The sequence below is a fragment of the Lipotes vexillifer genome, unplaced genomic scaffold, assembly GCF_000442215.2.
Source record: "Lipotes vexillifer unplaced genomic scaffold, Lipotes_vexillifer_v1.1 scaffold325, whole genome shotgun sequence".
NCBI lineage: Eukaryota > Metazoa > Chordata > Mammalia > Artiodactyla > Lipotidae > Lipotes > Lipotes vexillifer.
In genome coordinates, this window is record NW_006799313.1 from 2,574,211 (window position 1) to 2,591,785 (window position 17,575).

General features: G+C 41.9%; 1 protein-coding gene and 1 non-coding gene across 4 annotated transcripts in view; both read left to right on the forward strand.

Moving 5' to 3' along the window:
* The window catches only part of PLCE1 (phospholipase C epsilon 1), a 278,203-nt gene extending 266,440 nt beyond the window's left edge, over positions 1-11,763 (forward strand). For all 3 annotated transcript variants that reach the window (XM_007471584.1, XM_007471585.1, XM_007471586.1), the window contains 5 exons: positions 2,763-2,891; positions 4,490-4,699; positions 9,379-9,537; positions 11,002-11,220; positions 11,549-11,763. In XM_007471584.1, the coding sequence (XP_007471646.1) occupies positions 2,763-2,891; positions 4,490-4,699; positions 9,379-9,537; positions 11,002-11,220; positions 11,549-11,737 (906 nt within the window). In that variant the 3' untranslated portion in view covers positions 11,738-11,763. The remainder of the gene's footprint in view (positions 1-2,762; positions 2,892-4,489; positions 4,700-9,378; positions 9,538-11,001; positions 11,221-11,548) is intronic.
* A 1,755-nt stretch (positions 11,764-13,518) lies between these two features.
* TRNAG-CCC (transfer RNA glycine (anticodon CCC)) lies at positions 13,519-13,591 on the forward strand. The gene has a single exon. It is a non-coding gene; the product is annotated as a tRNA-Gly (tRNA).
* Positions 13,592-17,575: the final 3,984 nt, after the last annotated feature.

A 17,575-nucleotide genomic window follows, 5' to 3' on the forward strand; every position in this document is an offset into this window, starting at 1 on the left:
GTTTCTTCTCTTTCTCTGTCCCTCACCTTGTTTTCTTAAGTTCCCCTCCTTTTCCTTTCAACGAGTGATCGAAGTTGAGCACAGCACTTTGGCCAAAGTAGGGGGAGGTATTGCCTCTGCCTGGTGCAGAGGACTGGGAAGCAGGGACGGGGCTGCCTGGTACCTAAGAGCAAGAATTAGATGCTTTCAGAAAGGCAAGGCAGAGCTTAGTGTCCACTTCTGGGTTGGTTGCCCTCAATACCTATTAGAGTTGAAGATCCCACACATGCCATGAATGAACCATTCTTCCTCACAACACTTCTGACACCAAATGTGTGGTGTCTTCTCAACACTATTTCTCCAACTCTCTGATGCCAGCTTGGTGTCCTACAGTTCAGTTCAGTTCCGACACTATCTACCTGGGCTGAGCATCAGATCCCACAAGTTAAGGGCTCAGTCCCACAGCACTGTCCCCACTTCAGATACCAGTTGCAAGTCCCAGGCTGTCACTGGTACTCCTGACTGACCAGCTATAAATCCAAGAGGTTCCCACAACCCCCTCCTTAGGGCCAGTAGTTTGCTAGACTCACAGAATGACTCCTGAATGACTCAGGAAAGTGCTTTACTTACTATCACCAGTTTATTATCAAGGATACAACTCAGCACTAGCCAATGGAAAAGATACATAGGGTGAGATATGAGGGGAGAGGGAGCAGAGTCTCCATGCCTTCTCTGGACACACCACCCTCCCAGCACCTCCATGTGTTCAACAACCCAGAAGCTCTCAGAATCCCATCTCATAGGGGGTTTTATGGGTGTTTCCTCGCATAGGCATGACTGAGTAAGTCATTGGCCATTAGTGATTAACTCAACCCCCAGCTCCTTTCCCTTCCCCTGAAGTCAGCAGTAGCGGGGGCTGAAAGTTCCAACCATCTAATCATGACTTGGTCTTTCCGGTGATCAGCTCCCATCCTGAAGCCATCTAGGGGCCTCCAGCCATAAGTCATCTTATCAGCACACAGAAAACTCTCGTCACTCCAGAGATTCTGAGGGTTTAGAAGATGTGTGCCGGGAACTATGAGCAAAGCCCAGATATTTATTTTCAATTATATCACACCATACCATCCTAGGTATATCCCAGGCAGCAGCGTATATGCTTGGTAAATATGTGTTCTTTGACCTTGGAAGTCATCACCTTCCATTGCTCAAGACAGTAACTGAAGATCATTCTGGACTTCTCCTCTCTCACTGCCCCATGTAAGACTTGATAAATCTGTCTCCTTAGTATCTTTCAAATCCATTCATCTCTATCTGTCCCTACCGTCTCGGCCCTCGTTCATTCTCACCTGGCTTGTGGCCGTAGGTTCCTAACTGGTCCCCCTCCCTCTGAGTCTGACCACTTCTGTATGTCCTCCTTTAGGGCCTTTTAGACACTTCTATCTAAAACTCAAATCTGACCATGTCGCTCTTCTGTTAAAAACCCTTGCTCGGCTCTCCGTTGCTCTCGGGATAACGTTTGTATGTAGACTGGGCAGAGACTCTGGGAAAGCCGAGAGCTCATGGGTCATTTAAAGGGACAGCTGTCACCCTGCTCTCAGCTCCAGCTGCTTGTTGCCAAGCAGTTTTGCCAGATATTTTGGTTTTCAAGACTGTCGGGACATCTGGATTGGCATAAATGTTGGCAACTATTGCAACTTTTTAAAAATATAGTGCAGGCTAAGCCATACAATTAAAATGCATGCATTTTATGGTATGCAAATCATGTCATAATAAAATTGATTACATAATAAAAACACATTGTACAAGCATAGCAAAACAGCCAACCTCTCCTCCCCCACACCAAATAAAAACAAAATGCATGCTAAACAAAACACTTAGGCAGCCTTTTCCCCGCCATCACCTCACGGAATTCATTGAGGCTCCCAGAATGCCTTGCTTTAGGCCACCTCTAACGCTTTGTACACAGGCTGTACCAATATTGGGGATGTTCTTGTCCCGCTCTTTATCCGCTAATTCACACTGGGCCTTCAGATGATAACCACTTTCTGGAGGTGCTCTCTGATTTCCTCCAAACCTGGGCTCCCAAGGAACTTACCATGCTTCTTATAATTGTCCACGTTCTCTCCTAGCTGTTCTATTCAACCGGGAGCCCTTGAAGCCAGGGATAATGTCCCATTTCTCCCTAAATCCCCAGGGGCAGGCAAAATGTCTGATTCACTGCCAGCCCTCCATAAATGATTTTGTATTTTAAATGAATGAATATATCTTAAGATACAAACTGCTCAAAGACTTGCGAGTTATACACCTCCCCAACTCCTCCTAACAGAAATACGTTTTGTATCATAATTATTTGTATGCCTGGACAGCAAGCTCCTTAAGGCCAGCATATTTTATTTATCATCTTTACCATCCAAAATGCTGGCCCAGTGCCCTGAAGAGAAATGGAACTCGACAGACACTGTTGAATGTCTGTTCATAAGTAAGGACTGGTACACATTTCAGATAATATCAGTCCCCTAATTATGATGGAAAGAGACACTCTTATTTAAAATAAATTAATATTTTGGTGGTATGCTGCTAAATATTCTTACTAGACTATTAAGCAAGATGCACCATTGCCTACTGAACCACAAAAAGATGCGTCTGGTTATAAAAGGATGCTCTTGTTTTGCATTTACGTGTCCCTATACGTACTTCTAAGAACTAGCACTTCTGTATTGGTGAAGCCTAGAAACAATATGAGAATGTAAATGAATGAGAAACCATGTGATCTTCCTTGACAGATGTTTAATACAGAAGAAAGAAAATGTTTGCAGATTCACAGAGTCACAGTACATGGGGTCCCAGGTCCAGAGCCCTTTGCTGTTTTCTCCATAAATGGAGGCACCAAGGCAAAGCAGCTTCTCCAACAAGTAAGTTCACTGAAGCTGTAGTTAATAAACAGTTCTCCTTTGAGGGGAATCTCTATGCACAGGTTAACATCTTACCCAACATTTTACAACGGACTTAAAGTCAGAGAAAGCAGCTCGTGTCAGATTTCATGGATTATCAAACAGAAGCTACTACCAAGTGGTTTGGGGGGGCTTTGTTTTTTAAATCAGTCCGTCCATGAACTTCGGTGTCTACTATCACAAAGCACTGTTGGGGTTTTGGAGACGTTATAAAATACGATGATGTAAAGTAAGGAAACATTTCCACGGACTACCCATAAAAAGTAGCATATTACTGTCACCCTACGTGAGTAATCACAGGGCTATAAAGCAGGACTGGGGAGGGAGTGACGCTGGCCCTATCATGGAGCTAACAGTGTCGACTGACCTGCTCCTGGAAGCTTTGTGCCCTGAATTATTGCTATAGTAGTAGCTGCCTTGCCCCACACAATCCACAGCCCAGCATCGACCATAGACCGAGGGCTGGGGTAAGGGGAGCAGAGTCTTCCTGAGAATCTTCTGCTCCCCCACCCCATCCCCAGTTCATTCTGCTTCTCCAAGTGAGATGCAGCAGTGCCAAGTGCTGACTCTGGTCCTTGCATCATTGTTGGGGGCCGGTGGGGGGGATGCCTGAAGAGAAGAATGTTTGCTCAATCTAAGCCGGATGGTGGCATCCTTCTCTGGTCACTCACTTCAAGTTTCGCCTCTGTCGGTAACCTGGACAATAGAAAAAAGTGCGAAAGAGAACATCAGTAAGAGAAACTATCATAATGGCTAGTGTTTACTAAGTTCTCCTACTGTGTCTGGATTATGCTTTACAATCAAGCAGTGCCTCAAAATGAAACAAAATGAAACAAAATTAAGAGGTTGTGACTCTGGACTTCCCTGGTGGCACAGTGGTTAAGAATCCACCTGCCAATGCAGGGGGCACAGGTTCGAGCCCTGGTCCGGGAAGATCCCACATGCTGCAGAGCAACTACTGAGCCCGCGTGCCTAGAGCCCATGCTCCGCAACGAGAGAAGCCACTACAGTGAGAAGCCCACGCACCGCAACGAAGAGTAGCCCCCGCTCGCAACTAGAGAAAGCCTGCGCGCAGCAATGCAGCCAAAAGACCCAACGCAGCCAAAAGTTTCTTGAAAGGGGAATTCCCAGGAACTTAGATCAGATGAGATTAGCAGATGATTGAGTATTTCCGAAAGGAGAATGGGAGATTATCTTGGTAAAAGCTGGACTAGGTTCTTTGCCCTCCATCCTGTGTTGCAAGATTACAAAGAGCTAAGTTCATGGATTGAAAAACCTAAAGTTTTTAATTCAGTAAGAGCTCTCATTCCAGCAGTGGGAAAAATAGTCATACTGTCTGGGGATTATGAATAAATTGTGTCGTTGCCCAGAATGAACATAAACAATCCTTTTTGGACGTAAGAGAACTCTTAGATCTTCCTAAAAGAATTATGCAACAGTGCAGGGTAGGTTTCACTTATAAATTGCACATCAAACCTATCCGAACCCCATGAAAATAGACTTGTTCTTTTGCCCACTCTTCAGAGGTGTGCCTAAATTTGCCTTTGTTTTTTCTTTAGAGTCTGACCATTGATCAAGACACCAAACCTATTGCCACAGACTATTTTTTAATGGAAGAAAAATATTTTGTATCTAAAGAAAAGAATGAATGTAGGAAACAACCGTTCCAGAGAGCCATTGGTCCAGAAGAAGAGATCATGCAGATTTTAAGCAGCTGGTTTCCAGAAGAGGGATATGTTGGCAGGATTGTCTTAAAAACCCAGCAGGAAGTAAGTGTGTCCTGGGGCAGCCTACATTGTAGCAGCTCATATGTAACTCACCTCCTCACCACTAGCCGCCTGCCTCAAATTCAGAATTTCTTATCATTGCAGCTTGCTTTATAGTCTTCTTAAGTAAGTGTGGAGAATTGATTTTATTCTTCTGCACATATTCAGAATGTTAACTCTAAGTTACAGAAATTCGGTCTAAAAATCATCCCTTAGGAAACAAAGGGAGAAAGAACTGAAGGATTCCTTAAGCATGTCATCAGTGGTGCGTCCAGTGTTTTATCTGTTTATGTGAAGACGTGGTTATGAGGGTCACAGTAGTGTGTAATGGAAGGCCTGTAGGCATTTTGCGTTTGGGGGTTTGTTGCCTGTTCAAGTTTTAGCTAACAAAATGTTTTGTGCTAATACGTGAAATAACAGTATTTCTTTGAAAATATTCCATAATTTTACACAAAGTAAGAATAACCTCTCAGCTTTGGTCCGAATTTGTAACAATATTCCCATGATCATTCTCATAACAGAAACAATACGACTGCCTGTCAACTCCAGATTCTTGGGCTCCTGATGGGGTTTGCTGATGGAACACATTTTTTTTTTAATAAATTGATAGGAGCCCACTAACTTACTTCGATTTTTAAAAAATGGCATACAAGATCATTACACAATCGTACCTCATGATAAGTCGATAATGAAGCAGTTGAATCAATTCAACAATTCAATTAAACAAATATTTATTGAGCACCTGAAATGTGCCAAGCCCTGTTCTAGGCACATGATCTGCCTCTTTGGGGCATGTAATAGAGCTGGGCTGGTAAAAGGCACATTGCTGGTCCATGCTTGCTGGGACACAGTAGAGATGATAAGGAGCCCATTTTCAGCATCACGTGTTACTTTTTCACTCTCTACCTAATTATGAACGTGGCCTGCAGCATCCACAGAACTCCAGCATCTCCTCTGGGAACCAGAGCCACTGCCTTCCCTCCTAACATTGCCTTAGATGATAAAAGGACACTTGCTTTAAGCAAAGAAACGTACTTGTCTCCCTAGCGTCCTCTCCCCATCAGACATACAAATTACTAAGGCGGAGGAAAAGCAATTCTAATAATAATAGCTTTATGAGAAAACAGAGGGCTTAGCTGGATTTTTGAAGCCATCTTTAATTTCTCTTTAAATTTTTTTCCTATTTCTAATTGTCTTTGTCACATGTAAAAAAGTATCCTAGAAATGACGATTTCAGTGAAGAAGTGAGTTTGTTAAACCATATCTTTGCATCATGACTTACAGCATTTAACGCTCTCAAGCACCCACTAGTTTGAATGATCTCATGATGTAATGGAAAACCATTCTACACAAAGAAAACAGGTTCAGAGAAGTTAGATCACACCAGGGTGAGAAGGAGACAGCACTCAAGTCTTACAGCTTCCAGGTCAGTGTTCTTTCCACTACCCTGTGCTGGCCAGGCTGGAGTTGCATCAGTCTCCGTGGCTTCTCCCACACGCACCGTGGGAGGTGGTGAGCAGGAGGAAACCTGGGCAGCCTGCTGAGTGTTGCGTGGAACTTCATCACATGGTTGGAAGGACCAGGAGTAAGGGGTGCCCCATATGCAACTTAAAATGTATATGACAGGGCTTCCCTGGTGGCGCTGTGGTTGAGAGTCCGCCTGCCGATGCAGGGGACACGGGTTCGTGCCCCGGTCCGGGAGGATCCCACATGCCGCGGAGCGGCTGGGCCCGTGAGCCATGGCCGCTGAGCCTGCACCTCCGGAGCCTGTGCTCCGCGACAGGAGAGGCCACAACGGTGAGAGGCCCGCGTACCGCAAAAAAAAAAAAAAAAAAATGTATATGACAGCAGGCAGTAGAGACGTCTATAGGGAACGAATGTTTAATAAAGGCTGGTGGAACAGAAGCATTTTGCAAAAAGGAAGAGAAATTAGAGGGGAAGCATTTTCTGATGAGTACAATACAGCAAGTTCTCCTTTATATGCCTTTGTTGGGAGGGGAGTTTCGAAATGACTGAAGTACATCTCAAAAGATGACATCATATTTCATGTATCTAGGCTTACCGGCTGCACAGCAACACATAGTACAAATTTACTGATTGACGAAATGAATTCAGTGTGCATTGAATGCAAGCGGACACTGGCATAGCTGATAGATTTGGGCTATAAGTATTTCCATTTAGTTACTTTGTGGAACTAGTAAGAGACATAAGCAGTTTGCCCATGAAGCTGCAGTGTGTTACCTCTGATCTTGCCTGTCTGCCTTGTATGATTTTCTTGTCTTCTGGGCTCTCAAGCTGTTAGGTATCTTCCTATGGTCAATATGCTCTCCTCTGACACCTGCTGGATTTGTAATCAGACAAACCTGGCTCTGACACAAATTAGATGGATGACCTTCAATGGCTCATCTGAATTCTGTAAACCTCTATGCCCCAATTTGTAAAATCTATGAGAGGAACTACCCTGCTTGACTCAAAAAGATTATCATGAGACTCATGCCAAACATGTTGACAATACGTAGAGAAATGCTTAGTAGACTACAAAGGAATACGCAAATGAAGGTTATTGTTATGGTCATAATCTGTGGCTTCTAATGTGTCTGAAAACGGCTTAAACATTAATAAGCTCTGAGTAAGGCTCTAAGGAGTGCTCTTAGAAGTAATTCCCAGTGCATGGTCACTGGGATATTTTATGTGGCAACTTAGAACTTTTTTGTTTTTTGTCTTGCTTACTTACATCCTACCTTTCAGAACGCTGAGATTATAAATTATGTCATGTGAATTAGCACCCAACCCCACTCTCCGATTGGTTAAATATATTATTATAATCAATGCAATGACATTATGCAAAATGTTTAGGAACTGACATGAAATGATGATCACAGTCTTTTCTTTTTTAATAATCTTATTTATTCTTATTTCTTTTATTTATTTATTTATTTGTTTATTTATTTATGGCTGTGTTGGGTCTTCGTTTCTGTGCGAGGGCTTTCTCTAGTTGCGGCGAGCAGGGGCCACTCTTCATCGCGGTGCCTAGGCCCCTCACTATCGCGGTCTCTCTTGTTGCAGAGCACAGGCTCCAGACGCGCAGGCTCACTAATTGTGGCTCACGGGCTCAGTTGCTCCACGGCATGTGGGATCTTCCCAGACCAGGGCTCGAACCCGTGTCCCCTGCACTGACAGGCAGATTCTCAACCACTGCGCCACCAGGGAAGCCCTCACAGTCTTTTAAGTGGAGAGAAAAAAGGAGTTGTAGAATAACATAGGTACTAGAGTACAGTCTCATTTTATGTAATAAAAATAGACAATGGCTCTCTCCCCCGCACGCATAGTATGATGAATGGGGTCAAAACAGTTCAGTTGTGTAAATTCTAGGGACCACGACTGCAAGATTAATGAAATGATTGGGTGAGGCTGTGCGCCTGGTTGGTGAGAAGCCCCAGGAGCCAGTCCTTTCTGGTCCTGGCTACAGTTTGGCGCCACCTGGTGACAGCTGCCCATTTTGACTTTAAAATCAGTGGGGACTATTCTAGGTCCTGGGGCTGGCTGGACTTTCCAGGACAATGGCAGTGATTCTTGGAGTCTTCTGGTTAGGTAGCACCATTTCTGTGGCCTGATCTGAGATTAAGCTAGAATGCTGGGGACTGGAGGGCCTTCCTGCCACATCCTCACTTCCTGAGATGGGGTTCCCTACTGCTCACTTGCCTTGCCTCCCCCTTGTGGAAGACAGCTTTACATGACCTCATTTGAGAATGGGGCTAACAGAGAACAGGGGCCATTTGACGATCACATTATATCTAAATTCACATAATTCTGGGGTTTCTTTGTATATATTTATTCACATATACAAAAATACATTTGTATATCCATAGCAGATGGTTAAAAGGATATGCAACCTAATAACAGTGGGTTTTTTGCGGAGAGTGAGATGGGAGAGGTGGAAGAGAAAAAAAAAAGGTAGAAATGGGAAGTTTGCCTTTTTATTGATATATTTCCTTACCGCTTGAAAATTTTTTAAAAGATACATATGTCTATAGATATATCTGTGTATGTAATATATAATTATATATGTAAAATTCACTGAAAGCCAACCCACCAAAAGCCGTCTAACCTGATGACCAATTCCCATAATTATTGAGAATTTTGTCGATATTCCTTTCTGTGTGACTTACTTCCAGTCATTGTTTTAGCCTTTCCACTTGGGTTTTGTTCATCCAGCCTGCCTGAATGCCGATTTTGCATGTTTCACGTTTCAGATGTCTAGCATTTGTTAAGTGCTCAAGGTCTGTGAGGAAATGGGTAGATTTCTCTTAAATGTATTTATTGTGTTCTTATTTGGCGTTTAGTAATTGGCAAAATGGCATATTGTCTTTTTACAAATTTATCTCTAGCTGATTTGGACTCAAAATCCACAGCTAATAGGAGCAGATCTACTTGCTGGCTTGTTCTGGACCAAACCTTATCAGCGTGTCAACATCAGCGGAAACTTACAGTACTTTCCTCCTCTAAGAAGAGACGTATATCCTTTTAGAATAGTTTATGAAATAGTAACTAGCGTATGGAATATAAAGCTAAGAAGTTGTTTCCACGTTACCAGGATCCATGTCAAATTTTTGCTAGGCTTTTCTTTCCTTATTCTACATCATCTCACCATCTACTCAGACTTTTCTTCTTTTTTAACATAGAACCTGGAAGAGAAGAGCATCGTTCAAGACGACAAGGAGATGATCCTGAGCTCAGAGGAGGAGCGTTTCTTTGTCCAAGTGCACGACGTTTCTCCAGAGCAACCGCGAACGGTCATCAAGGCGCCCCGCGCCAGCACTGCGCAGGACGTCATTCAGCAGGTGAAGGCCTCCCCTTCCTCACCTCAGTCCTGTCCTCAGTGTCGACTATTGGGACAAATCAGATTTCAGCTCCCTTTGTGAATGAGGTTCTAGAACAAAGGGGACCTGACAAGGGAGAGTGTGCCTCTTAAGGCTGGGAAATACTGATTCCTTCAACGATACTTGCCCAGTATCTACTGCGTCAGGCTCTCTCTGAAGCCTCGATAATGGATCTAGAAGGTGGCTCTGCAGAGCGGGAACGTCATCATCCCAGAAAGGCCTAAGCCAATACTTAATGGCCATCTCTCAGGGATCCTTCAGAGGACATGCAGGAGGCCTCCTCTGACCCTCTCCCCTCCTCTGGTCATGCTTCTCTGTGTACATGGCTTCAGAGAACTGTTTCCTTCTTTTGAAGCCCTGTTATGGTTTGCGTTTATTAAACACTCACCTGAGAAGATAGCATAAGTTAACAGACTCTAGATCAGATTGCTCCAGGTGCAAATCCCAGCTCTACTTCTTACTAGCTCTGAGAGCTTGGACAAGTTATTGAACCATCTGTGCCTTAGTTACACTGGTGTGCTGGTAAACTGGCTCTCTTCAAAAAAAAAAAAAAAAAAAAAAAAGGCCCTGTTTTTGTAGCAATTTGCCAGTTCTGTCTTGTAAATCCTCCCACCACACCTGATTCCAGTGGACTCCAGCACAACACCATGTGCTAAGCTACCATGCAGATAACATGGACACAGTACATTAGCACTTTCCTTCTAGAGTTATTGTGAAGATTAAGTAAATATATGTAAAGCACATTCGCCTATTACAACACCTAGCACATGGCAAACACTACTTAAGTGCTATTTGCTATTCTTATTGCATGATAGTTTGGTTAATATTAGCCTCTTTAATAGACCTTGAACTCCCCAAACTATATACAGTATCTGGGACATAGTAAGCCCTCACTAAACATGTGATGAGTGAATAAATGCATAAATGAAAGATAATCTTGTGCTAAATGAGAAGTGAGACCAGGTAAGTTCTAACCTCCAAGACTCTGAGATGAAGAGGGAGCCTCGTGGGACAGAGAGGCTCCCGAGGGTCAAGATTCTGTCCCTCACTGTCTGCATGACCTTCCATCTCTACCAGCTTTGGTGGATGCAGAAAATCCAGTTCAAGTCCTTTTTCTGTTACTTACTAGCTGTGCATCCACTGGAATCTGCCTGACCTCTGTATGCGTAAACTTCCTTGTCTGAAAAATGGGCAGTAACACCTAAATCATGGACGGGTGTGAAGCTAAATGAGGCAATGTGGGAAAGTTCCTATCAGCTAGCTACAACTATGACAATGTATAATGAGAAGTGGGATGACATGGTCTGAAAGACCCCCTCCATCTCTCAAAGTCTGATATTTCCCCACCTCAAAGTCTCATCTACAGTGAAGCAGGTGTTGGGAGATAGTGTGTCTTTATTCAGTTGATCATAACTTGTCTTTCAGACCTTATGCAAAGCCAAATATTCCTATAGCATCTTGAGCAACCCGAACCCAGGTGATTATGTGCTTTTGGAGGAGGTGGTGAAAGACACTGCCAACAGGAAGTCTTCTACCCCAAAGTCCTCCCAGCGTGTCCTTTTGGATCAGGAGTGTGTTTTTCAAGCTCAAAGCCGGTGGAAAGGTGCAGGAAAATTCATCCTTAAGCTAAAGGAACAAGTGCAGGTAAAGTGCAAGGTTATTTTTCTCTCTTCACAAATTATTTGATATTCATAACTACAGTGTAATCAAATTCAGGAGCTAGTGAAATCTAGGAGAAAGTTCCCGAGTCAAGGAAATTAGTCGGAAGAATGTTTGGCTCTGTTTTCACTGTGTGGAAAGAAATGTCTTCCCCTCTGAGCTTATGCAGTCCTGAGAGGGGAGTCCCTCAGCCCTGCTTTCCAAAGCTCTACTTACTAGAAAGGGAGCAAGAAAGGGCTTTTTCTGATAGTGTCATGTGATTGGGGACCCTGGCTTTAACCTAATACCAATGGAAGATTCTCGTTTTCCACAGGCATCCCGAGAAGACAAAAGAAAAGGCATCTCTTTTGCAAGCGAACTCAAGAAGCTCACCAAGTCGACTAAACAGCCCCGAGGACTCACATCACCTTCTCAGGTCTTGGCCTCAGAAAATGTCCAAAACAAGGAGGAGAAACCTGTGGGCGGCTTGTCCTCCAGTGACACGATAGACTATCGACAGTGAGCAAGGGTAGCACGTTTTACCCAGGTATTCTGAGTCACTGCACTGTTCTGAAACGGGGGGTCAACTTACACTACTTTGTAAGACAGTCTGTACACTGTCGTTTGTCTTTTCCAAGAGGAGGATGTCCCTGAGGCAGGTAGGAATGGTACCCTACAGGAAAAGGCTCTGAAGATACACATCACTTCAGCACTGATAACTTTAGATCTCCTCATTTTGTAGATTAACTAAAGGCCCCAGGAGGACAACAAACCTGCCCAAACTACAACAGCCTTATTTCATCAGACACATAACTGTCTTAATTACTGGTAACTCATATGAACATTCTTGAAGGGCTGCTATGGGCCATTCAGCTTTTATTCCTTTGGATTTCTAGTTTGATGTTCTTCTAATTTTGGTCCGATTTACTCTCGACAACCTCAACTTCTTCTGCCTCAATTAAAAAATTAAAATCTGGCATCCAGGATGTAATGATTAAAAAGAAAGCAGAATGACGTAACAGCCTGCAGTAAATCATGCCTTTGGTTGCCAGCTTACTGCTTGGTATTCACATACAGAGTAAATTTCATTCTATCTTAAAACAGACTATTTATATGGAACCTGAATTTAAAAAAAAGAAAAAGCATGTGAGGAAACCAAACATAGATTTCTTCTTTTCACTTAGTTTCTTAATGAACCCAAGGGATTATTAACGCCCATCTTTCACCTGTTCCATTATAGTTCTAAGATTTAAAATTCTCAAGAGACCACCTGCACAGTGAAGGCATTGTTGCTTATACTACAGAGCTGCATCATCTGTCTTCATCACAATCAGATATTTGTATAAGCTCATAATTAAACAATGTATTAATATCTCTTGACAGGGCCAAATTTGATTTATAACAGCCCAAAAGAAGGCTGATACATTGAGCCAATGTTTAAGGAGCAACTCCTAAAACAATTGGTGCCCCGTATACACTTACAAAGAAAGATCTTTCAAAACAGACGAGGCCAAATACAGGAAACTGCCTCCTCCAGAACTTCTGCACATCCCATTATCTTGGGTCAGGGCTTTTTAGGTTCTGTATGCAAACACTCATCAGGAAGAAATCTTGCCTCTACGGCAGCAATCCACATCACATAGCATCAGATAATAGTGAATATGCAGAGAATAGTGAAGCCCCGGGCTGTTCCAGACTCTGAGAAGGCTCAGCGCCCATTTTCTGTTGCGGTACCTCTGGTATCCCATTTTTAAAGTTCAGACTCACTTCCTTTCCTGCCACAGTGTCACCGAGACAGGCAGTGTCTCCGAAAGCCCAGTGAGCTTTAGGACTAAGTACCATGCTAAGCCTCTCCAACTTTTGGAAAGTGACTCACAGTGGTAGTGGGTGTGTGAGCACACAATAAAGACAGCGATCAAAATTTCAAATATTGTTTTCCATATCAAGAACTTAGCATCAAATAAATCACAGGTGTGATAATGTTATGCACACCTCTCTATTATAACCTCCGTAATGACAGAGTGAAATTACACTCTGCACATAAAGAGCCCTTAGTGTGCCAGAAGATTAATAAGTACGTAAGAATACAACTCCACTAGAAATCTGACTTTAAAATAATGTGCTTGCTATAATAAGCATTACTAGTTGCTTATATTTTAGGAGAGTAGGGAGGGTGGTGGTGATTTAGACAATTGCCTTTGGACTCAATTTTCCTATAGTAAGCAGATATTCAGAATCAGTCAATTGACCTCACATCTTTCACTAAACTTGGGGAAGTTCTTTAAAAATAGCCACTGAGGGACTTCCCTGGTGGTCCAGTGGCTAAGACTCCACACTCCCAATGCAGGGGGCCCAGGTTCGATACCTGGTCAGGGAACTAGATCCTGCATGCCGCAACTAAGAAATGAATGCCGCAACTAAAAGATCCCGCATACTGCAACTGAAGATCCTGCACACGGCAACAAAGATCCCTGTGCTGCAACTAAGACCCAGCGCAGACAAATAAATAGATAAATAAATATTTTTTAATTAAAAAATAAAATAAAAATAGCCATTGATATAATAGTAATAGCCACTGGTGCATCTATGGGAATATAGATCCCATGTTATTAATTTTACAAATGGTGTTTCGAAGAAAGCATTTGTGAAAAAAGAAGGGCCTTTCTGTATATGCTCGTAAGAAAAAAGTTTAATATTTTTATTGCTTTCTGAGTGATATATTTCATGTCTAATGTTTCAAGTTACCTCCTAATAATAATCTAAGAATTTCTAAACAAATAATTAACTTACTCAACTAGTTGACAGAAGTCCACCTTTTTTTTTTTTTTTTAAAGCTGAACAGTTTAATTATGGTTTAAAAAAAAAAATCTTTCTAAAGAATGTGATGTTCCAGGGCAGAAATAGCCTAATGTTCCACCTCCCAGGAACATCATGTTCTACCACTGTGAGTTTATAGGAAATAGTCTCTCCCCCAAACCCAGTCACCAGAGCTTGGGTTTCTGTTGGTTGAACAACCTTAAACCTTGCTACACTATGAACATTTCTGCTCCTTCACTTTAAAGAGATTAACAAGCCTATGTATACAATTTTACAGGTGAAGATCTTTGGGCAAGAAGTTATAAAGTCAAGAATGAACATGATGGAAACAAATATAACTGCCTTATTTTCATTAGACTTAAACTGGAAAGTGATGATTTCTGAACTTGCGATATGAGGTCCACACTGAGGTCAAGCGAAATGGCACAGGGCTAGCTACGAACCAGTTTCCTGACGCAGCAAAGCAGCCCAGCAGACTGCCATTTTACATGTGTCAACAGTTGGAAAAACCATTGCTAACCTTGCAATAATTGACTTAGAACAAGGGTCAACAAACTTTGTAAAGGGCTAGACAGTAACTATTTTAGGCCTTATGGGCCATATGGTCTCCACTGCAATGACTCAACTCAGCTGTAGTGCAAAAGCAGCCATAGACAATACATACGTGAATGAATGTGGCTGTGATCCAAGAAAACTATATAAAGACACCGAAATTGTAATTTCATATAATTTTCCCATTTAATAAATTTCCTCTTTTGATTTTTAAAAATCATTTAAAAATGTAAAAACTATTCTTACTTCAAGAGCCATACGAAACCAGGTGGCAGGCTGGATTTGGCCCAAGGGCCATAGTTTGCTGACCTGACTTAGAAAACTGGGAACAAGATGCAGAGGTATGAAAACAAGCAGGCTAGTTTAGTCATACATTTTATGGCTGAGAATTGGAAGATTTAGGGCATTGCAAGTGTAAATATGTCCTATAAGATTCATTAAAAAGTAATTCAATTTAGTTTCTATATTGTGTTCCATTGTGAATTCTGTAGTATTTCTTTTTAGCTACAGAATATGTTGGGTTTTTTTACATTTATTGCTTATATATTCACAGACATTTGGTTTCCATAAAATGAAGTTAGAATAACGTATGATATCTACTGAATTGTGACATCTTAACAAGAAACTTAACCATGTTTTTAAAGCGAAAGTAGATTGTTGGTGTTTATTTATTTTACTAGGTTTGTACTGACATTGTACCTATATATTTATTTTACATAGCTTTCTTGATATTGCTTGCAGATTAGAAGCGTTAGTGGTTCTATCTCACTATTTGAAGACAAATCTCCTAAAAAGAAAATGTATGCTCTGAATATCTGAAATAGGCCAGAATTTCATGTAACTTGCCATTTAATGTAAATTATTTTTAAAAACTTGCTGTATAAAACTATCATGTACGTGTAAAGGATTCTTATTCTTGGCATGAAGCAAATTATGATTTTTAAAATGAAAGGTGTTCCTCTAAGTAAAATCCAAATTTTATCTTTCTATTGACATTAAAATTTAAGACGGTTTTCTTCAAATTATAAAACACACTGAAAATCCTAACCTTTGCTTTGAGAAGTTTTTCACCATAAAAAAATGAATAAAACAATCCCCAAGTTCTTTGCATACGCTAACAGACGTGTTAAAAACACACGGCCCAGCTTTCATGTTATTGGAAGTTCTGATTGAGTCAAAGCTTTAATGCTAGACGAGCCACGTTTGCTTGTCAACAGAATTCAGGCTATTCCAGTTTGATGTCGTTTGTACAGTGCTACAGGTTTCTTTTTAAATCAAATAATCAGTCTACAACAAATGTACAATGCTGCCTCATTTTTTTAAATATTCCAGAAACCGTAATCAAGTTTCTCTAAACTAAGAGGCATTTTTTCCTCTGGTTGGGCTGTGTCATAAAAATTGGGTTACTGGTCTAACTGGCAAGAGTCAAGATGAAAACTGTGCAGAGTAGCGAGATGGAAAGCAAGACTGGTCTCACTAGGTTTATCACTTGGCCTTGACTCTAAGCCCTGCAGCACCCCACCCCATGGCCCTTAGCACAAAATCTGAAACTTACCTTGAGACTGAAAGGGAGACTAGGTTTTAGCAAGTGAGTGAACCCAACCTCTGGCCTATGTTGCAACCCAACTTGATGGTTCATTTTGAGGTGAAAGGACATACTCTACTGTATTTGACTCTTGGGGACTTTAGGGGGGACTACTCTACTATTACAGCTAACCAGCACAACCTGGTGTTTGCCAAAAGTAGGGAATTTTGATTTAGAGCTTCTCTGAATTATAGCTATATTACTATAGCAAATGAAATTATCCCATTTAGAATATGCATCTAAAACAGTCACCCACACTACACCCATTACTGCTTCATACTTTCCGTACCATTAAAAATTTGGGTAGCAAACTTTCATCAGTGAAGTCGACATGGAAAAGAATCTAAATAACAGAAGCTGGCTGAAACCCCCACCAAGTGGGAGAAATGAAGGGTATGGTGCCCACAAGCACGCAAACCCCAGACCGGTCGGAACCAGAAGGTTGATGATGCTGACTCCCACTTACCTCGCCATCAACCAATCAGAATGTCCATGAGCTGATGGCGCCCTCTTTGAACCATTACTATAAAACTCCTCACTACCCGCTCCAGGTCGGGACACGCAGTTTTGAGGGCATCAGCTCCCTGTGGCCCCCTGTGCCTGGCAAAGCAATAAGCTGTTCTTTTCTACTTCACCCAATAAATGAACAAACAAATATGCAAAGCTGTATTTATTACAAGATTTTGAAACACTAAAAACAGAAAGAAGCATGAATTCTGTTAGGTGGTGCCACTTTTAAGATTATGATAGCTGGCAAGAAAAGATTAGAATAAGAATCCAATGTGATGTGTGATGCTGGAAAAAACAGATTAACTTCCTCTCAGTCACCGCCTCTAATTGTTTCACAAACTAATGTGAGATAATATAAGGGTGTGAAGGAGTTGAGAATAAGTTTGAGGATAAATCTGCAGGAAGTAACATTATTTGTGCAGAAAGCGCCTTCTTAAAGGAACGTCTCTTTTCGTGTCATCCTTACCAAGTAAAAGTTATTTATAAATTCTCTAGCTGGGGAGAAATATGGAGTCTATAGACTTAATAAAAGTGAGTCAAAAGTCAAATTTACTTTCACACAAAGGTCTCCCATCTTGATGGCTCTGGAGATACTGGAGGCTCACTAATGAAAGCAGGCCTCCCCTATGGCTCCGTATGTACTTTTTTTTAAAACACATCTTCCCCTTCCGCTGTTCTCTCCCTTTCTAGTATCTCTGTAGACCTCTCCTCTTCTGCCAGACACCCGAAGGCCTTGCTTAATTCTGAAAAGTAATCAGAGCTCACGTACTGGCCTGGTAAAACTGAATTAACTAAACCACAAAGCTCCACAACTCTGCTCCCATGCCAGTAAGGAGGATTTTCCTGGCTGGTGTCTGATCTTGAACTTGGCATAGTGAGAGGCAGCCTACAGGGAAA